This window comes from Leishmania panamensis (genome assembly GCF_000755165.1).
Source record: "Leishmania panamensis strain MHOM/PA/94/PSC-1 chromosome 30 sequence".
Lineage (NCBI taxonomy): Eukaryota > Euglenozoa > Kinetoplastea > Trypanosomatida > Trypanosomatidae > Leishmania > Leishmania panamensis.
In genome coordinates, this window is record NC_025877.1 from 1,030,519 (window position 1) to 1,051,320 (window position 20,802).

At 55.5% G+C, this 20,802-nt stretch overlaps 8 protein-coding genes and 1 pseudogene across 8 annotated transcripts; all 9 read right to left on the minus strand.

Moving 5' to 3' along the window:
- Positions 1 to 375: 375 nt before the first annotated feature.
- Positions 376 to 951, minus strand: LPMP_302880 (hypothetical protein; the record flags this gene model as incomplete). The annotated part of the gene is made up of 1 exon (XM_010703009.1): positions 376 to 951. One exon carries the CDS (start codon positions 949 to 951, stop codon positions 376 to 378), a length of 576 nt encoding a protein of 191 aa, XP_010701311.1.
- Positions 952 to 2,137: 1,186 nt separating this feature from the next.
- On the minus strand, positions 2,138 to 3,163 carry LPMP_302890 (hypothetical protein; the record flags this gene model as incomplete). The annotated part of the gene is made up of 1 exon (XM_010703010.1): positions 2,138 to 3,163. The coding sequence occupies one exon, from the start codon at positions 3,161 to 3,163 to the stop codon at positions 2,138 to 2,140; it is 1,026 nt and encodes a 341-aa protein (XP_010701312.1).
- A 1,503-nt stretch (positions 3,164 to 4,666) lies between these two features.
- LPMP_302900 lies at positions 4,667 to 5,289 on the minus strand (annotated as a pseudogene).
- A 1,443-nt stretch (positions 5,290 to 6,732) lies between these two features.
- LPMP_302910 (hypothetical protein) lies at positions 6,733 to 7,434 on the minus strand (the record flags this gene model as incomplete). The annotated part of the gene is made up of 1 exon (XM_010703011.1): positions 6,733 to 7,434. The coding sequence occupies one exon, from the start codon at positions 7,432 to 7,434 to the stop codon at positions 6,733 to 6,735; it is 702 nt and encodes a 233-aa protein (XP_010701313.1).
- Positions 7,435 to 10,255: 2,821 nt separating this feature from the next.
- On the minus strand, positions 10,256 to 11,341 carry LPMP_302920 (glyceraldehyde 3-phosphate dehydrogenase, glycosomal; the record flags this gene model as incomplete). Its single annotated transcript, XM_010703012.1, has 1 exon — positions 10,256 to 11,341. One exon carries the CDS (start codon positions 11,339 to 11,341, stop codon positions 10,256 to 10,258), a length of 1,086 nt encoding a protein of 361 aa, XP_010701314.1.
- Positions 11,342 to 12,151: 810 nt separating this feature from the next.
- Positions 12,152 to 13,378, minus strand: LPMP_302930 (hypothetical protein; the record flags this gene model as incomplete). Its single annotated transcript, XM_010703013.1, has 1 exon — positions 12,152 to 13,378. One exon carries the CDS (start codon positions 13,376 to 13,378, stop codon positions 12,152 to 12,154), a length of 1,227 nt encoding a protein of 408 aa, XP_010701315.1.
- A 1,002-nt stretch (positions 13,379 to 14,380) lies between these two features.
- Positions 14,381 to 15,001, minus strand: LPMP_302940 (hypothetical protein; the record flags this gene model as incomplete). Its single annotated transcript, XM_010703014.1, has 1 exon — positions 14,381 to 15,001. One exon carries the CDS (start codon positions 14,999 to 15,001, stop codon positions 14,381 to 14,383), a length of 621 nt encoding a protein of 206 aa, XP_010701316.1.
- A 484-nt stretch (positions 15,002 to 15,485) lies between these two features.
- Positions 15,486 to 18,035, minus strand: LPMP_302950 (hypothetical protein; the record flags this gene model as incomplete). Its single annotated transcript, XM_010703015.1, has 1 exon — positions 15,486 to 18,035. One exon carries the CDS (start codon positions 18,033 to 18,035, stop codon positions 15,486 to 15,488), a length of 2,550 nt encoding a protein of 849 aa, XP_010701317.1.
- Positions 18,036 to 19,422: 1,387 nt separating this feature from the next.
- Positions 19,423 to 19,812, minus strand: LPMP_302960 (Lsm5p, putative; the record flags this gene model as incomplete). The annotated part of the gene is made up of 1 exon (XM_010703016.1): positions 19,423 to 19,812. One exon carries the CDS (start codon positions 19,810 to 19,812, stop codon positions 19,423 to 19,425), a length of 390 nt encoding a protein of 129 aa, XP_010701318.1.
- Positions 19,813 to 20,802: the final 990 nt, after the last annotated feature.

Consider the following 20,802-nt stretch of genomic DNA (forward strand, 5'->3'; position numbering starts at 1 on the left):
CCGCTGAGCGGCTTCTTGCGCAAGAGCACCGCCCACAGCTCCGCGAAACTTGCCTTCTCTTCCTCTCCCCCAGGCCCATCCTCATTCCATTGCGCATCCAGCAGAGCAGCATCGTTTGTTTGTCCGTCAGTTTTGTCTTCCTTTCGATAGTTTTGTCTCGCGTGGAAGTGGTAGACACACACACAGAGAGAGAGTGGCTATACGAAACAATGGCACGTCAGTGTTAACGTACGTGTGGGGGGCGAGCGGACAGGGAGAGTCGAGATGGAGGAGTCGTAGACGACGCAGCCCACAACAGACAGCTGACACGCCCAAAAAGCCGACACGCGGACCCCGAGCGTGGGTGCGCACAGGCATATCATCTCACCCGGACAGTCAGAATTGTGCCTCGAAGACCATGTCGAAGGGTGGCGGACCGATGAAGGCGATCCAACCAGCCGTTTTGGTGTGATGACGCAGAGCCCACCAAAATTCTTCCGCCCGCAACCCCTCCAGCGCACCTACACCGAGCCAGGTGAGAATGCGGTCTGGAAATAGGTCAGGGTTGTCCTTGACAGAGTCTACGAGGTCCTCTGCGACGCCGATGAGTTCCTCTTTCACCCATGCATCTTGAATGATCTCACGTACGACAAAGGAACGCAGTGCTGCACGAGTCGGAGTGTCATCTGTGAGTTCGTGTATAAAGAACTTCTTAAGGTGGGCCACCACAGTGGGATGCGTGAGGACCTGCAGCCCAAACGCACGCAGTTGTGACAACACTTCCGGGTCATGTAGGGACTTGTCGACGACCTCTCCGGAGAGAGCAATAGCCGCTAACTGCACTATCTTATCATTCCGGACTGGATGCTGATGAAAGTGCGTGTTGTACACGTAAGCGCCGCTCAGTCCTGCTCCCGAGACGCCAACGGCTGCAAGGCTCCAACGGACAAGCGAGTTGGCGGAGATCAGCATACTCAAGCACCTCTGTTGTGTGGCACAAGATGCTTTTCTCTTTTGTAGGAGCGCGTGCTTGTCCACGTGTGCTAAGGGGGTGGGGTCGTGCCTACTGCGCAAGCGCAGCGAGCTAGCGTGAGAGTAACTCAGACACTTTGTGCCCACTGGTTGCAGTGCGACTGCAACGAGAGGACGAGTTCAAAGGTTGGGATGCTGCCCACTCACTTTCGGTGTGTGTGTGTGTGGGTGTGTGTGTGTGGGGGGGGGGGGGGGGGGGCAGAGAAATATGCACATTCCTCACCGCTCTGCGTATACACACAGAATGCAGAGAGAGAGAGAGAGAAGGGTGGCAGACGCACAACGGTTGGGTCGGGGAAGCATGTATGGGGTATGTGTGTCCACGTGTGCACTGCAGAGACACAGGCAGGGTGAGTAACGAGGTGAAAGGGGCGATTAGAGTACAACAGAGTGGCATACAGACACCGACGGGGGGTGATGCGCGGTGCGGCTGGGGGCGCATTCGTGGCTTCGAAAGGAACAGGAGGCAATATCCGAGGAGTCACACATACGACCGCCTTCGCAGGCGTGTGTGCCCGCAGGCACTCACGTAGACGGAGATGGAGGCCATAATACACAGCAGCATGGTGCCGCTTACTCCACTAAAGCATGTTTCCTCGATCCCACCCACTCTCCCTCACGCTGTGAGTTTTACACAAGCGCAGACACACACATACACACAGCACGAAAGGTGCACTGCCATTAAAGCGCGGAGCGAAGGGATGCGAACTGGAGAACCGTAGCGATAGAGAGCATCGCTAGCACTACCATCTCATCTGGAGTGGTGTTGAGCCTTCATTGTACGCTTGTGGGTAGCCCCGTGAAAACTGAAAAACTGAACAGAGGAGACAGAAAATAACAAGCAACACTCACACAGCAGAAAACAGACAAGCACGCGGCAAAGAGGAGGTTTGCAACAAAGAGATCGTGGAGAGGAATGCGAGGAACAGAAGAAGTGAGAAAAACAACTACGAGAGCGAGGGGGGGGCGCAGCGTACGGGAAAGGGGGGCAGCCCGCTGTAAACGGGGACGGAGGGTATTCTTCACCGCGACGCATACTTTCCGTAGCCTCGCCGACCTTCTCTTTTCCCGTTCGGAGTGTATGTAGCACCAAGGGCAGCAGCGGCTGAGACATACAGGAACACAATCACACACCCACAACATCAGAGAGATTTACTTCGAAAAAGGAAGTGACCTTGTGAGCAAAGGCCTGAAATGCATTTTCTCTGACAAAGGTGGCGAAGTTGAGCGGGTTTTGGCCACCACTTGTCAGCACGTTTCGCCGCGAATCTGTGCCGTAGTACGATACCAGCACCGTCATCTGTACGTCACGGATTTCAGTAGGGTTACTCTTATAAACGCCGCAGTTCTTCTTACCCAGGACGTTACCGATACACTTATAGACACTAGGATCTCCCATAACACATACATCTTGGGCGTTGCACGTCGGGACGAAGCCTACTTTGGCTGGCAGCCTCATCGGCTCCGCCGCCGGCACGGGGGCGTTCTTAACACAGTTAATGCTGTCAGAGGATGCAGTGCTGTTGGGGGTGCACAATAAGGAGTTTTTGTTCGAATCTGTAGCGGTCGTCTCAGACGCCACGGCAGCGTCGATATAGTTGAATAAGCCGTTCTGGAGGCCGATCTCCAGAGACAGAATTGTCACGATGCCCACGGAGTTGGTTACGCCGGTGGTGCGGCTGCCGTTCACGGCGATCAGCACAGTGCCGGTAGAGATGTCTCTCTCAGGATTGGTAGTGCTGTTCGAGGCACCGAAGCCGTAGACGGAAAGATACCGAGGTCCCATGTTCAACGAGAGGTGGTCGGTAACTTCGCCGGTCGTTTCGTCCGTGGTGATGTAGGAGCTGGTGAGAAAGGGTGCCCCAGTTAGCGTGAACGAGGAGAGCTGGTCTACAACCGGGCAAAAGCCGTAGGTGGCGGTGTGGTATGTCTGGGCACCCACCGTGAAGTTGTTCTCCCTGGCCGTGTCTAGAAAAAAGCGGAGATCCATCCGCCTTTTCCGCGTACATGCAGGGCCCTGCCTATCATACGGTTTACACAACGGAGTCGATCCACAGCTTGATTGCGCTCGGGTTTTCTCGCAGCACAGCAGAGCGAGGGCTACCGTCAGACAGAGGACGGCAAGCAGTCGTGGGACACGGGGAGGCAGCATCGGTGTAAGCGTGAGCTAAGCCCTCAGCTGCGTGCGTCTAAGTATTGATGAGCAAACCTAGAGAAAGCAGCAGCAGCAGCAGGGCGTATACAACAGCAGCAATTCGAGGGGAAAGCCTCGCGTGATGGAGTGAGGGGCGGAGCGGGGATGTGGAGGTGGGAGGTAGTTGAGTCGAGCCAATAGTAAAAGAGGCACTTGACGCTGCGAATCAGCGCACTAAATATGTACGTGAATGTGTCAGCAGATGTTCTGCGTCGCGGAAGGGTGTGTGTGAGGGAGAGGGAGGAGAGAGAGAGAGCAGAATGGTGGAAGGGAAGGTTGTGCGCAGCAACGCGTGACGTAACGATCGTCACTGCGTCTCACCAGCTCAGAAGGTAAGAGCGGCGGGAAAAAGAGGGAGTGAGATAGCCGTGGAGAAGAAACCGAGACGATGAGCTTGTCTCACACCGAGAAAACACCAGCCCAAGCAGCGACTGCCCTCCAGGAACCTTCCCCTCTTTTCTGCAGTAATGCGAAGAACAGGGGGTGTGGGCACGTGCTGGCAGACAAGTAGAGGTAAAGAGAAGCGCAGGAACCCGCATTGGGGGCGACTGAGGGTCCCTTTCCTTGTCGTTGGCCAATCGACGACCAAAGAAAGACGTGTGCAGTCATGAAACATTTCTGCTGTGCGCTGGTAGTTGGCGCGTGTACGTGCAGAGGTACAGAGATGGAGACACAGGCAGGCCTCAAACCAACCGGAAACGCACCACCAGACACACACACATACATTCGATGCGCACGGCCCACACGGAGAGAGACGCGTAAGCAAACAACACCAACAAAGACCCACGAATAGGCGCAAGCACGGGAAGTGCGCAGAGAGTGAAGGGGGAGGGGGTCATCTTCAACTGTACGCCCGTGCGGGTGCGTTAACGAGGGAAAGGGAGTGGGGTTGGTGAGACGAGAAGATGATGGTCGAGGATGAAGGGGGGGGGGCAACGAAGTGCCAAGGACGAGAGAGGAAACAAAAACCGGTGGAAAGTGCACTGGGGAAAAGCACCACACGCAGAGAGAGAAAGAGGGCCCACAAACTGCCTGAAATAGATGAGCACACACCCACGCAGGCGCGTGTACAGACTACACCCTAATGCGCCTCGTGCAGCTCCTCCTTTTTCATACGCTCCCTTTTCCCCACCGCACTACGACTGCTGCAGCTGGTCTACCATGTCCAACTTGCATAAGACGGACGTTCTGAGTGCCGATGCATCGCTCTAGCGCAGCTTCATGGAAACAGCACGGCAGCCGGGGTGCAGAGTACGCACTGGCGTGACCATCTCACCCACAGCGTCGCTTGTAGATGCTGTGTTCTCGTCCATGGCCTTGACAGTTAGCAACATCACCTCCTTATTCTCGCAGGTGAAGGTGAATGTCTCCATCTAGGATGGGTTCAAGCCATTGTTGCATACCACTGCTGTCTTCACCGCTGTGCGGTGGCGCTTGTTGATCGACAGTCTCACGCACGGATCAGCAATGTCGCCCTTCTTTTGCAAAAAAAAAAGGCTTGGGAATCTGCGTTTCGCTCAGCACAGTGACAGCTGGGGTGGTGCAGGGCGTTTGGCTTTGCCTTACTCGATGGGTCGCGCAGGTACTTCGGCTTCAGAACGTAGCCGCAGCCCTTATTCAGTGAAAACATGCCGTCGTTCATGCGCATGTCGTCGTCCCACGTCTGGTAGCTAAGTGCTACCAACTGTGCCCCGGCGGACCATGCGGTGGACACGTTGTAGTTGGAGGAGCCGATATGAATACTCTTCGGGTAGACGCGTACCATCATACGCGAGGTCTGCCCAAGAAACTCGTTGTAGTAAGTCTGTGCGATCTTGCTTGCCAGGTCCATGCTCCCCACCTCGTCGGGGTCCCAGAAGAGCAACAGTTAGCGCTTCGACTTACTTGGGGGCGTGTACTTAAGCACCTTGCCGTCCGATGTGAGGGAAACAGTCCTCACCAGAATGGCGTTGTCCTTGGTTACGAGCCACTGTGTCACGGAGTCTTGAGGCGCGAGAGAAGGTCCTGCAACACGACCAGCTTTCCCTTCGTCTTCGGAGGACCCGGCAGTATTGCGCCGATGGTGTGCAGTGGCATTCTGTCGAGAATAATCAGGTGATTGCGCAATTGCCTGCGTGCGAGAGAGTTTGGCAACCACTGCTTCTTGGCATGCAATGGCTCTGCTCAATACACACAAACAAGCTCGAAAAAAGAATAGTAAAAAAGAGCCTCTCAGTGGGGGGAGGCGAAGCAGAAGAGCGCCCGATAGCGAACAAACGATACAAGAAACAATACGAAGAACCGCGCTGCCGATGATGCTCTTGATGCGTTTACGAAGACAGGCGAAGACATGAAACGAAGGCCAAAATATACACGGCAGATTCAGTAGAAGAGGAAGCTGTGTCCGTCCGCGAGTAAGCAGGTCCCACACGTGTGGCAGTGATGGTGTACTTCAGCAACAAAGGAAAGGAGAGAGACCAACGAGAAAAGCGGTGCGCCTCTTTCTCGTTGTGCTTTTTCGAGTGGTGCGTGGACGAGCAGAAGAAATGGAATGCTCAATCGAGCGCTACCGTGTTGGTGTGTGCGCTGCTGTACTAGACTAGTGCCGCACTTTTTTTCGGCTACTCGTCCTGAGTGAGTGGGTGGGTGATGCAATGCCCTGTACCACTCTACTACACCTTTTCCCGTTCTACTTTGGGCTGCTGATTTGATTGGCAGCTCAAGTAGACTGCAGCGAAGCGCTCGGCGGAAAGAGAAGAAATCGTGCACATGTCTATCCGTGTGTTACAGCGGTGAAAAACAGCAGGCGGGGGGTAGCAGACTGGGGTGCAGTGCCCACGAAGTGGAAGACGAGAGGGGAAGAGGAAGAGGGCAGCTCTTTGGGGGAGAGTAGATGAGGCATCCTGGAGGCGCCAGAACTACAAGAGAGTAATGGCAGACGTGACTGTCATGCAGACGATACGGGGCAGCGGCACAGAAACGAACGAAAAAATGAGGGGAAAAGGCCACCCGCCACGCCAAATTCCCCACGCCGTTCGGATCACCGGTGTTCCTTTCCCTGGGTATTCATGCCGTGGCAAGCACCACCCACCCCAGCATGGAGAGGGAAGGAGAGAGCAAGAGAAAGTCTGATCAACATCGCACATCCACGGATCCGGAGTGGAAGAAAACACAGACCCACACACACAAGCAAGAGCATAAAACAAAGAGTATACACACACACACATGCACCCAGAGAGCGAGCCAGCGAGGGAAGAAGGAAATGAGCGCGTCATTCGACAAGAAAGAGATGAGGGGGAGGGACACACGTACACTGAGCATTTTGGTGCACAAGTAGCCGTGGTGCGCCACGATCGTTAGGCTAGGAAGCGGTGGGGGGGGGGGGGGGCGAGAAAACGAGGTAGGGAGCGGAAGCTCACGCGTCGCGCGACAGCAACTTGTACGCACAGGACAAAGACGAAAAAGGGGAAGCAAAGCCACAGAAACAGCCACATGCCCTCCGTGTGCCCCCCCCCCCCCTTAGTACGACGGTGTTTGTTGTGGTCGCTTCACTCCAGGGGCACGCTCGTTGACGAATGATGGCCAGAGTGCGCGCAGGCACCGTCTTGCTTGGCGTATGCTGGATGCACCTCGTAGTCCTCCTTGCGGGGATGCTTCCAGCGGTATCGCTCCGGATCAAAGACGGCGCGGTACACATATGGGTCCGGCTCCTTGCCGTCCTGGAACGGGCTGCTGCGCAGCACACCACCCATGTCACGAATTGGCTGCCGTAGATCCACCTCAGACTCCGGCGTTGTTGAAATCTTCTGCTCCTCCTCGGCCCAGTCATCGTCGTTGTCCTCGTCAGTCGACATGTTAATAAACTTGAGACGGCACCACTTGCAGCAGACTACTTTGTTGCGCGGGCACTTGATAAAGATGCGCGGGTGCTGAAGAACGAAGTGGCCATGGCCCATGCACCATATGTGGGCCCGGTACACCGGCACTGGTGGAATCTCGCAGATGATACCACCGCGGCTCGTGTAGTTCAGCTGCGGCGTCTTACGCCCCGGTCCAAGGATACCGGGATGGAGACTCGACAACTCGTTGATGCCGGTGTTCCACGTATATTTAGGGTCCTTAGGGTGCGTGAAGACCAGCTGCTTCTGATTTGTGATGCGGCTGGCGTACTCCAGCGGCATGTACACCGGGGGGCTGTAGTAGCCCCGGTTGTCAGAAAAGGTCCACCGCAGCGGGAACGTCTTCTTCATTGATTCTTTGCTTTTGTTGAGTGCCACTCATCGAAGTTGCGAATAAAAAGGAGCGAGGAAAAGCGCAAAGGCTACACACAGGGGGGAGCGTAATGGGAAAGACTCGTCGATGGATGACGGGGCAGTCAGTTCTTCACTAGCGATAACTGAGGCAAGCAAGAAAAAGAGAAGAGGGAAAGGAAGCACGCCAAAGTGCTGAAAATGTATCGATGAGAGAAACCGAGAACAAGAGAAAGGGAGAAAGGAAAAGGAGTTCTACAGTTGACTCAACAAAGGCAGAGAGAGAGAGAAAAGAGCAGAGGAACTGTCGGCGATGCGCGTGTAAGTGGCGAGCAGCTCCGTGGTGCGCTGCGTCCTCCTACCCAGTCTTTTCTTTTCGTTTTATTTTTCGGTTTGGCTCTTGTTAGCTACTCGCCTCTGTGGATGAGTGTGTGGGGCGAGCACTTCCCCGTTCTGGCGAAGAAGTGGGTGCGGGGCAGAGGTTGGCGTGCGCGCGTATGTGAGTGTGGGAACGAGAGAAACGAGAAGGAAAATAATGGAGAGATGGACAAAGAGAAACACGCTGCAGGCGCATGTGGCATCGTACAAAGCAGCACAAGCGGAGTGGACGCATGCGCTCACACGTACGCGCACATATCGTGTTTGTACGCGTGCGCATTGCCCACAAGTACACCGGCATGCACAACAAACAGCAATACAGCTACGCCCACATGCGCATAGAATTGAATGGGGGGGGCGGCGCCCTTTTTTTTTCTGCTCTGCACGAGGAAAGAGATCAGTCGGCGCAGAGGCATCCATAGTGACTGGCACAAGAGACATGTGCGTAGTCCAGCTCCGCGCACCTCTCTTCTTTACACTCAGCCACGACGTTTTTCACATGCAACGATCCTTGTGTGATACTGGGAGTTTTTCCGAACGTGACTTGCGCGCCTACACACACACAGACACACACAATCGATTTGCGTAATGCGTTTTTCCATCATTTTTCTCTGTTACAGTAATGTGCATTGCTTCAGCAAGAGGGGGGCTGAGGGAGGGGGAATCCGTTCATCACTGAGACGCACAGGCCCGCACATCCAGGGCCAACATAGAGGCATAAACATCTGCACCCATGAAGAGCACAGGAAGAGGGGGAGACGGCGGTGGGAAGCAAGTGAAAAGGGGGTGAAAACAAGCGAATAGCACATGTATTTGTGTTATTGCTGATCAATGCGCCTTTTACCGTTCCCCTCTTTTTTTCCGGGTTCCCACGCAATACAGAAAAAAAAAAGTGTGAAAGACAACGTGCGAACACGTAGGAGATGATCCGCTAAGGCAGACGAGAAGAAGTGAGAGGTGGGAAAGAGAAGCATCGGTAGTAGAGGCGGGGAAAGGAGTAAAAAAAAAAAGCACAATAGAAGGAGAGAAGGCACACAAGCACACACACACACACACAAGCACACCGAGGTTGAAGAGGGGGTTTTGGGGGAGGACGCTGCGGCTGAGGGGACGTAATACGATCTCGTGAGGGAAGCAAATGCGCGTACAGCGTGACTGCGACAAAAGGTGAAAAGACGGTGATGCAAAGAAGAGGTCGTAGCGTGGGAGGGGGGTGGAGGGACGATAGCGAGTCCACAAGCAGCAGTCCTCTTCGATATAGGCAAACCTCTGTGATGGCCAAGTCCGCCACACCCCCACGTGAACAACTCCTCTACCTCCCTCTTCATGTTCGCTGGTCCTCGTTTCTACACCCTCTCCCTCAAAACCTCTCTCTTTGTGTGTATGTACCTGCACACACTTCGCTCCTCACCACGGTTTCTTTTACTCACTCCATTCCGGTGGAGGCGTCGTTGCAGACGTGCCTGATAGGAGTAGAGCAGCAGAGCAAGAGAACTACAGTGAAGCAAGGACCACAGCAAGCTGGTTACTCTCTGTCCTCCCTTCCTCCTCTGCAGAACCTCCCCCCTGCGCACCTATGCGCATACACGCCTGAGTAACTCTGCTCGCACAGAAACAGGAGGTCATCATAACGGAAACACAAGAAAACGAGAACAAAGAGGGCGAGAGGCGAAGGAGGATGTTTGGCGTACGTGTGGGGTAAATGTGCATAGAGGCGTGTAGAGAGAGGCTTGGGTGTAACTATAACATACACACATACACACACGCATCAGACACCTTCACCAACCTGCACAAAATGTCGAACATAGAAGAACCTAATGAAGGGATGGAGGAGTGAGGGGTGGGCGGTGAAAAACAACAAGAAATCTGCAAAAGGGAAAAGAAACGACTACGAGAGCACAGCGAGCAAACATCATCGAACATAAACAAACAAAAAAAAGAAACGCGGCCACCTCCGGCCAAAATCAATGGCACTCCGTGTGGCGCTCCTCTCTTTCCGCCTGCCCATCGGAAAACAAGCAAAGAAGAAATCAACGCACATGCGAGGGAGTTGGAAGTCCCCACAACAGAGCTCAACCATCAAACGAGAAAAAAAGTCAGCCACCCACGTACAGAGACCCGCGACCAAGAATAACGGTAATCGGTGGAGTGAGTGATGGAGGCGAGCTGAAAGACACGCGCCACCCCCACCCAAAAAAAGACAAAATCAACCATACCTTCGACGTGAAAAAAAATTTGAACAAACACGTAAAAATGTGCTGAGCAGCTTTCACCGCTCAAACTGAGAGTCTCCGCGACGATCCTCACAACATCGGCGGCAGACCACTTGCAAAGCACTCACAAGATGAAGGACAGACCTGCGTACGTCTGCCACAAAGAGAGTTCACAGAAAACTCAAAGAAGGTCGGTAGAAGAACCGCTATAGTAGCTAAGCAAGAATACCCTACATCTTGGAGTTCGCAGCATCCTTGGAGGCCATGTAGCGCAGCAAATCCACCACACGGTGCGAGTAGCCCCATTCGTTGTCGTACCACGACACGATCTTGAAGAAGCGCTTCTCACCAGGCAAGTTGTTCTGCAGCGTCGCCTTGGAGTCGTAAATGGAGCTTCGGTTGTCGTTGATGAAGTCGGTGCTCACAAGCTCGTCCTCGGTAAAGCCGAGGATGCCCTTCATGTACCTCTGCGAGGCATTCTTGATGGCAGTGTCGATCTCCTTGATCGATGTGTCGCGCGTCGAGCGAAATGTCAGGTCCACGACAGACACGTCTGGCGTCGGCACACGGAAGGACATGCCGGTCAGCTTTCCCTTGGTAGACGGAATCACCATGCCCACGGCCTTGGCGGCCCCAGTGGTGCTGGGGATTATGTTTACAGCCGCCGCGCGGCCACCGCGCCAGTCCTTCATTGACACGCCATCCACCGTCTTCTGCGCCGCCGTGTAGGAATGGATAGTGGTCATCAGGCCAGTCTCAATACCAAAACCCTCCTTTGTCAGCACGTGCACGATGGGGGCCAAGCAGTTAGTCGTGCACGACGCATTCGACACCACATGATGCGACGTCGGCGAGTACTCGTGCTGGTTCACGCCCATCACGATCGTCTTGACACCACCGGACGCCGGCGCGCTGATCACGACCTTCTTCGCGCCGCCCTTGAGATGGCCCTCAGCCTTCAACTTTTCTGTGAACAGGCCGGTCGACTCAATCACATAGTCGACGCCGAGCTTGCCCCACGGCAGGTCCGCGGGGTTGCGCTGCGCCTTCACGCACTTGATGTGGTAGCCATTCACCACAAGCACGTCCGGCGTCTTCACGGATGGGCTGCTCTTCACAGACTCAACCGTATACTTTGGGCGGCCGTGCACCGTATCGTGCTTCATCTGGTACGCGAAGTAGTCGGCATTCGTGCTCATGTCAACCACGGCGACGACTTCGATCTCTTTACCAATAAGGTCCTGGTCGCAGATCGCCTGGAACACCATGCGACCAATGCGACCGAAGCCGTTGATACCGACCTTGATGGGAGCCATTGTATCGTGGTAGCTGTTTGGGAGAAGGGGGTGGATATGTTAGTGTGGTTGCGTTGAGAGAGATGACTTGTGTGAGATACTGGCATAAGCGGCGTCGTGGTGGGAAGAAGGTGAAGAAAGGGGGGAATGGTAGTAGAATCGGGGTGGTCAATGAACGGGTGTGCGCCTCATATGAGGCGACAAGAGAAAGCGACTGCTCATATGGCTTGCAAGTACGGAATGCTCAGGTGTTTGCACTCCTTTTTTTTCTTCTGGCATGGCGGTGCGGTGCGGGGGCAATAAACTCGTGACTCTGATGAAAGTAACATTGTGGGAGTTTCCATGGGCTTCGCAAATCCCGACTTGTCTTAGTTGCAAGCGCCTCGATGCCTCTGCCAGTTGTGATTGATAGGATGCACCCTGTGCGGGGGGGGGGGAATGTGCGGTTGATGGCACTTCTTGTCCTCGGCTTAGGAGTAAGCGTGAGGTATGTGTGTGTGTGTGTGTATGCTCGATGTTTGTCGGGATGACAAAGAAATTAAATTGTGAACACGTCGTTGCATGGTGCCGGCAGACTTCCCCGCACGGACCCTCAACCTCACCAATGCACAGTCGCACACGTAGCGACAGTGAAGCCCAATGTTTGCTGGCATGCGCCCGCCAAAATGAAACGAGAAGACGTAACGCACAAAAGCTTCGCCGGTTAAAACGAAAGAAAAAAAAACAAGAAATCGTTCCCTGAAGTACATCGGTTACGATAAAGCTTAGGCAGTCTGAATGCACAAGCTTGGCGAACCTGAAGAAGCGAAGGAGGGAGGTGTTGAGGCACCCCTATCGTTGGTTCTCCGCAAGATACGTCCATGCGCTCCAAAACGCTGAAGACCCGCGTTTCAACGTGGCGTGCTTGAAGCTAATCTCTTGCGGATAGAAGGCGTCGCGCATCCATGACTGCATCACTGTGTGAGTGTAGCTTCCACGGCACAACTGATACGCCGCGTTTTCAAGCACCATGGCACGTGCCACGTAGAGCGGATTAACTGTCCCAAACTCCTCCATGACAGCGAGGGTGTTGGGTCCCAGCTCTGCCACAGGATGGATAATGCCAGCGGCGAGGTCGTACCCGGAACTGGGACCACTTGTGGCGGTCTGGCTGTTGCCGATGCGCACTCCAGGGAATACTGTGCTGCATTTTTCATAGTCGCGGCCGTCCTTCACGATCATCGTATCCACCCCGGTGGGACCGAGCCCTGTATGCACATCGATGTAGATTGCTTCAGTCGCACCGGTGGCGGCCGCGTGCTTCTTGAGCACCTTGCGCAACACTGAGATACTTTTCTGTTCCTTTTCGCCACCGTAGTTGATGCCGACAGGATCGTGGTACTGCCCGGTAACAAAGGCTCGCTTCACCTTGATAAATCTGTGGCGCATCAGCGTCTTGGCAGCAGTGTAGAGGAACACGTAGCGGTCAATGAAGCGGGGTGGCGCGCTTGGCACGAATAGCGTTCGGAAGTCTTCATAGCCTGTCGCATTCGCGACCCGCGTCTTCACCGCAGCCCACTCCTCAGTGGAAAGATAGTTGCGATTGAGATCGACGTTCTCCTCGTTAAAACGGCGAAAGTGGGCCATGCCGTGCGGATTCACCGCATGCACAAAGAGGACGGATGGGCCGGAGAGAGAAGTCTTGTTCCACGCCTGCAGTAGCTTCACTTGGATAGCGCTGCCAGTGTAGCCCTCAACGCCGTGGGTGCCGCTGGTGTGCACCAGGAGCTTGGCCTTTCGCTTACCGGGGAAAAAGGCGGTGTCCATGTAGTACTCCACGTTTCCCCTCTTCGTGATGAGGTGATGCTCGATCTCCGCGTGGGCAGTCTTAGCGGCGGCGAGGAACCGCTCGCGCGCCAGTTGATAGGAGGAGGAATAGTAAACCTCTGGGCATTGTGTCGCATTCGCGTAGTCGCCTGAGCACCGCATCGTCTCCTGAAGGGGCACCAGGTCGATAAACAACAGCCCCGTGAGGATCACCAGTAGCGTGGAAAAAACATAATCGCATGGCACAGCCATGGTTGTAGCATGTGCGTGTGGGCGTGGGTGTGTGTCTTGGTGTACAGCGAGTAGAGAGAGAAGAGGGGGGTGGTACGTTGAGGAAAAGCGAGGTGTCCGCAGGTGGTCTCTATGAGGCCGATGTTCGACTTCGAAGCAAAGCTGTGGGTGTGTTGGGGGGTATAGATAGAATGATTTGCGCGACAAGATGAAACGCGCAAACACGGTGGCCACGCACGCGCACACACCAACGAGTGCATAGCGAGTAGCAGACCAAAGGCACCCCCCCCTCAACCAGCCATCAGCCCCAAAGGCGGTCACGCAACAACAAACGCGCATAATAAAGACGGGGTAGAGAGCGAAAATCCGGAAGTGAAGAGGGATCGGATAAGAAGGCAAATGCACGAGATGCAGCCACGGCGTAATCAGTGGCAGGTGAATGGGGGGGGGGGGGGGGGGACGAGAGGAGAAGAGGACAGAGAGGCATGAGGCGCAGGTCCTGCACACTTTGTTCACTCCCATTCCTCGCTCTTTCTCTCTCGTTTTTTTTTGTCTCACCCGTTCCCTTCCCTCCCCCCCCTTACCCGCCCCTCCGTTCGCAAATGACAAAGGAGGAGGAGGAGAGATGCAGACCCCTCTGATACCGCCACCACTGTGCACAGGAAGTGATGATCGCTTATTGGCCGCTCTAGTTTGCTTCAGAGGTCGCTCGTCAGGGTTTCTTTTCTTGTTTGTTCCCGCTTATCTATCCGTGGTGCTGGATGTGGGCATCGCACACCACCACCATCGCGCCTCCGTCCCGCACGACGCTTTGCCACAGAAAATCGCACTCAGAGGGAAACAGAGTCACGAAGCAGTACGTCCAATAAAAAAAAAAAAACAAAGAAAACCCTCTCTCCTTCAAACAAGCCTTCCTGACCTCCCCACCACACCAGCCGCTGGGGACCTTGACGACGTTCATGGGCCTTTTCTTCTTCCTGCGCGAGCGCCTGCGCCGGACAGAATGCATGGGAGTCCACTCGCTCACAGGTAGGGGATGTCATGATGAAAGCGAAGCGTCACGACCCCTGCTCGCACACTTAGGTGCTTGGTGGCACGCAGCAGTTCTGCCTGCGTTACCTCCACAATGTGCATCAGCTGTACCTCCAGGACATGAAGGCGGTCCTTGGCGAGGGCCTCATCGGTGTTCATGGCCAGGAAGCGCTGAAGCACTGTCGCGATGGCGGTGAAGAGCGGCTCCGGCAGCACCAGTGCTAGGGCAGTAAGGTGCTCTTGAATGATGGAGAAGAAAGTGTGGCGTGCGTGGGTCGGACACTCCTGTAGATCGCGGAGCGCACACCGCACGTAGTGCAGATGAAGCAACACGCGCACTTCAGGGTAAAGGTCGCTTAAGCGGTCGGCGGTATTGCCGCCGTGGACCGATGGAGCCACAGACTCCGATGACGACGACGACGACAGCGTCGTAGGAAGCATCAGTACCGCATCCAATACAACCTCGGCGGAACGGGCTATAGTGCTCTGGGCCGCGCTCAGGGCAATGAAAGAGAGCAAGAGACGATCGTTCGGTCTAAAGTCCTCGACAGCGCTGGAGGACGAGTGAAGCGGCATCGCGCCGGCATTCGGAGGAGGAGAGAGGCTCGTCATCTGATGTGCTACGTCCTGGCGTCAGAAGCAGGAAAAGGAAAGAATCGCAGGGAAGAAAATGAAAGTGGGCGAGAGGAAGAGTACATGCAAAAAAGGATCCCGCACATGTGCAATTCCTTGACTAGGCTTGACAAGGGGCATTTGGCGTGACACCGGCAGGTCCGCATCGCCTCCGTATCCCCGCCCCCACCCCGGCGACTGCCACCAGCGCACATCAGAGGGCGTCATGTCATTCTCACACACCCAAACCTGCGCTCATACGTGGAAGTTCGAGCGTTTTTTTCTCGCTTTCTGCACTCTGACGAGCAACGTGTTCCTCGGTCGCTGGGCACACGAAGTTGCGAAGGAGAGAGCGGGCTCAAAAACCGCCTGCTGGTTTCCCCATTATTGCTGCTGTTGTGTATGTATGTATGTATGTGTGTGTGTGGTATCTACTCTAGTTTACTTCAACTCCTCTGCTTCCATCATCTCTTTTAGGTGCACGCTAGAGTGTGCCGAGGTCTTGCAAGAGGCACCACGCCGGATGCTCAGCCTGAAACGAGTGGAGGGCTTCACCATGCAGCCCGCACGCCATCAGATCCAATCTGAGAGCCTGTTTGAGGTCCCCGACAGCCTGTGGCACTTGGTGCAGCTGCAGCCGTGATGTGCCGCGACTGTAGTACGCGTTCGCTGTGGATGGTGCTTCTGGAGCTCGGCGAATTGCCCGCGTGAAGTCATCGATGGCGGCGTTGTACTTGCCACACATTTCAAAGCTGATGCCACGGTTGTACAACGCATGGGCATCGACCGGGTCGGTGGCAAGAACCTCGCTGTAGTCTCGGATCGCATATTCAAAGAGGTTCAAGCGTGCAAAGCAGTAGGCGCGGCTGTTGAGCACCTTTGTCCTCACGTCTGGCTGCTCGTGCAGCGCCTTCGTGTAGTCTTCGATAGCCGCCTCATACCGACCCAGCTTTCGAAGGGCATAGGCACGGCTGCTGTATGTTGTGTGACCATGGGGAGCCATCTTGATGGCGGCGCTGTAGTCCGCAATCGCCAACTCCAGCTCACCCATGTTGCGGTAGGTGTGTCCACGATTGTGCAGCCAGGTAGGATTGCGCTTGTCGAGCCGGATCGCCTCGGTGAAATCCGCCACGGCCCTGTCGTACTGCTGCAGCTGATCGTACACGAGGCCACGAGCGTTGAGCGAGAAGGCCAACTTGGGATCGCGCTTCAGAGCACGGTTAAAGTCCTCGACGGCCGCCCTCAACTTTCCCAGCTTCGCCAGCGCTGCACCGCGGTTGTGGTACACATTCGAGTTGTCGCTGTCGATCTTCAGCGCAGCTGTGTAGTCTGCCACCGCCTCATCGTAGTAGCCAAGCTTAGCGAAGCAATAGGCCCTGTTGTAGTGCGACTTGAAGTGGTTCGGGTCCAAAAAAATGGCGGCGGTGTAGTCGGCGATGGCGGCTGCGTAGGCCCCTTCTTTTCGCTGCATAAACCCTCGGTTATGGAAGAAGTCGGGGTGGTGGTCGTCGAGCTCAATGGCGCGGGTGAAGGCCTGCACCGCGCAGGCGTGACGGCCCGTGTGATCGTAGCTAATGCCGAGGTTGTAGTACGTAAAGGGGTTCCGAGGGTCAAGCTCCAAGGCGGCAGTGTAGTCATCGATGGCACGCGCGTAGTTCTTGAGCTTATCCTCGCAGAAGGCTCGGTTGAAGAGCGCCTTAAAGTGCGTCGGCGAAATCTCCAGCGCCTTCGTGTACATGGCGACGGCTGCCTCGAGCTCGCCGCTCTGGCGGTGCTGCAACCCGCGTTGGTAAAAGTAATGCTCATCGAGAAGAGGCGGTCCAGCTGTCGCGGTGGAGGCAGCCGTGTGGCTGGCCTCACGCTGCGGGTGCCGCTGCCAAGTCTCCGCTCCCACCTCGTCGTCGGGCAGCCGCTCATCGTACTCAGTACTGTTGGAGCTCAAGATGCACGTCGGGTCCATCGCGGTGAGTGTGTCCTGCCCGCTTTCAGAGTCCTCGCAGTGGGGGCCGTAGGAAGCGCCGATCTCGTGCTTTCGAGCGGTGTTCACCACCTTGACTGCTTTGTCCACGTTCATGACGCTATCGTCCGGCGATGATTCGGTGCTGGAAGAGTCGCCTTCCAAGTAGTAGTGCTTGTGGTGTGAGTGACCCTGCGAGTAGCGGCGTCCGAGAGCCTCTGAGAGGGAAGTCAAACCGGTGGCTGCAGCAGGCGTCGTGTACTTCAACAAGGACACCGTCGCCACAGCGCTATTGGAGGCCTCTTCCACGGACACACGCCGACCACTGCTCGCCGCGGAGCCGCGTGAGGAGACGGGCGAACGCGGGGTTGTCTGCTCCAGCGCGAGGAGCCCGTTAACGAGCTGCGCGCTTTCTGATCCCAGTGTCGACACCTGCTGCAGCAGCGGCGAGATGACAGGGGAGGGTGACCGAATGGCAAAGCTGCCAAGCGGGAGAGGAACAAGCCTAGGCCGCAACGACTCCGATCGCGTCTGACCTGGTTGTTGCTGTTCCGAGCAGCGACGACACTCTCGGTACCGGTGAAGTTTCTCCTTTTTCCCTCCCACCTCATCCATCTGAAGGGCCGCTTCGTAATCAGCAATGGCGTTAACATAATCGTCGAGACGCGCGTGGCACGCGGCCCGTTCGTACTGGGCCCGCCGATGTTCCGGCTCACGCTGCAGCACCTCCGTAAAATCACCTACGGCATCCTTTACTTGTGATAGGCGAGCGCGGCAGACACCGCGGTAGAAGAGAGCCTCTGTGAGGCTGTCAGCTGCCACATCTCCACTAGTGTCGGGTGGGGTGTAACCAGTTTTCTGAATCCAGCTTTCCAGGTCCGCGCAAGCAGACGCGTAGTTGTGTAGCTGAACATAGGCCTTGGCTCGCAGTAGTCGAGTGAGATGCGTCTCAGTCCCTCGCTGGATCTGATCAGTGTAGCGCGCGACGGCGCCCTCCGGTGACAGGCACGGGTTGTAGTGGGAGATGGTGAGGTGGGAGGTGGTGGCGCCAGCCAAGGACAACGTGCTCGCGCGCATCCCAATGCGGAGGTGATCACCGTCAAGAGACAAAAGAAAAGGCGGACACACGCAAAGACACACCCACACCCACACAAGCGTGCTACCAATAGCACGGCTGAGGGCAGCACTTGACAGACCGCACACACCCCTCCTCCTCCTCCTCACAGGCACAGTTTGCTTGAAAAAAGAATGCGCAAGACTGAGCAAGAGAGCCACCACAGGGAACACGATTGATATGGAAGTGCTCTACGGGTGATGACAGCGGTGAATTAAGCGAATGGGCTCTGGAGAGAAACAGGGGGAATAGAGAAGAGAGCGCTCACCGCTCGCTCGTCACACATAGGAGGCAGCTGAGAAAGCAAAGGAGTGAAAGAGAGACAGATGGTCGCACCGGTGATGGGGATCGCACACCACACAATGTGGCAACGCTTCACGTAGGCAGCAGAGAAAGTACGCTTACACACAAACGTAAAAGTAAACACAGGGGGTGCCAATGCTATTTCAGTCCTTCGTGAAGGATGCGGCTTTGATCAGGCGTACGAAGACAAGATACCTCTCCTCTCTCTCCTCTTGGCGCACGTGTGCGTGTATGCGGTCAAGGGAGGGAGGCTGGATGAAGGCGCGCGGGGGAAGAGGGGGGGTGTTCTGACAATCAGGGGCCCACCTCTTTTCTGTCCCAACAAGCTGTAGAGGAACTCGGGGAGAAGAGAGGAGAGTGTGGCTGTGGGACCATGCGTACAGGTAAGACACACACTCTTTGGTGTTTTGCGGCACTGTGTGTGTGGGTGGGCTTGCGGGTGATTGGGCAAAAAAGAAAAAAGAGACGCTGATTTATATATACACACAGCCATAGTGTACGTGTAGGCGCGCGCGCGCACGCACACACACAGGCGAACGCACCGTAGATGACGAAAGTGGGAGCAAAAGACACCACAGGGAAAGTAGTCGGATGGGGCGGACAGAAGCGAGTGCCTGCAGCGTAAAGCATACAAAGAGAAGAAACCGGGGTGTAGGGAAGGTATCAGCAAGCCTGCAGAGCCCCACTTGTCCAGCGACCCAATCAGCCGCCTGCGTTGGCGCTCATTATGTGCAGAGGAAGGTGGCACAGAAAGAAGAAGTTGGCCAAGGTGCCTGTGGGGCACCACAAAGGAGCAAGGGGGTGCTAAGTTTCTCGTCGGTCACTTGCCCTATCGATGTCTCACTCACTTTGTGCATCAGTGCGCGGCTGCTCATCACAGCCGCCGTCTGTACAGACACAGAGCAGCACTTTGTGTTGTTTGTTTGCTCAACTTTGGTACCGCCCTCCATCACCGCCATCACCGAAGAAAAAAAAAACAGAAGCCCCTCTCCGAGCGAAGGTGGGTCGGCACCGTTGGATACCACAGCTCTTTGTCCCCCATTTCTCTCACCGCGCCGACGGGGTGGCGTTGGCGAGCTGCACCATGCGCGAGCTAGTCGCGTCCCGTCCCCCGATGTGATCAATCACCGATTTATCCGTAGTAATACCACTATCGTAACCAACTGAGACCACAGCGCTGCCGCGCACAAAGAGAACTGCGGCGTAGCACTCACGGCTAGTCTCATGCACCCCGTCACGATTGCGGCGACGTTTGAGAAGACGCTGACGCTCCACATCTGTCAGGATGAGATTGCCGCAGTTGCTCAACGAAACGAGGCGGCCGCTCAAGACACTCGAGTCATCCAGTGTCACCCTCACGCGGTTACCGACGTACATGATGAGATTCTTTTTCTCAATGACCACCGCCGAACTTGACGAGGCAGCTGTCGTCATCATCTCTATGTTACTCGTGTTCTCCTTTTCTTGTTTATGGGTGGGGAATCGACTGCAGCGCCAGAGTGAGGAAGGGATGAGGCTTTTTGTTTCTCGACGCGTCGCTTCACTCGACTGCAGGCGCACAGACACGACACGCCAGTAGGGCGTGAGGGCAGCCGTAGAGGAGGGGGAAGAAGAGGGCATATTGGGTCCATCGAAGAGTCCAAGTCGGCGATAGCGTAAAGAAGGGAAACGACGCATACGCCATACGCATCCGCTCGCCCGCTCTGTGCATGCGTGCCTGTCGCCTCTATTTGGGGGTCCCATCGGTCGGCACGCACGCACAAGTAACAAATTGGCATGCACTGTGCATACGTGTGCCAAAGCGCACAAGCGAGGCACAGCTAAAGTGTACACGTGGTGGTTGTTTTCGTGTCTGCGGCTGTCGTCGTACTTGGCGCTTGTGCGCACTCGTCAGCACACCAAGCAGGGCCGTGGAGGAGCGGAGACACAGAAAAGGGAAATAGAGAAACAAGGAAGGCCAGCGATGAGAAGTGGGACTCTCCAGTAGACAGGCACATGCGCACATGAGCCGACGAACAGGATAAAGAAAAACAGCAGTAGCACAGATACCAGGCAAAAGGACGGCAGCTTTCTTCTTTTCAGTTTTCTCATTCTGTGTGGTTGATGCTCTGCCCCTTGTTTCACCATCGCACATGCACAGGATGTGATGAAACCCTCCCACCCACCCACCCCCCAAAAAAAAAGAGAGAAAGAAAGAGCGGAAATGTGCACAGGTGCATACATGCGTATACATATGGGGGAGGGGGGGAGGTCTATGAGCCTATGGGTCCATGTTTGGCTAGGTGGGGGGTGGGAGGGGGGGAGTTGCAAGAAGCATGCCCCGCGGAGACACAGGCTGGGAAGTCCGGAAGAAAAACGCACGCAAGATGAAAGAAAGGGCACGCGCTGAACGAATCAGAGGGTGATGGAGCTAGGAAGAGCCAAAGG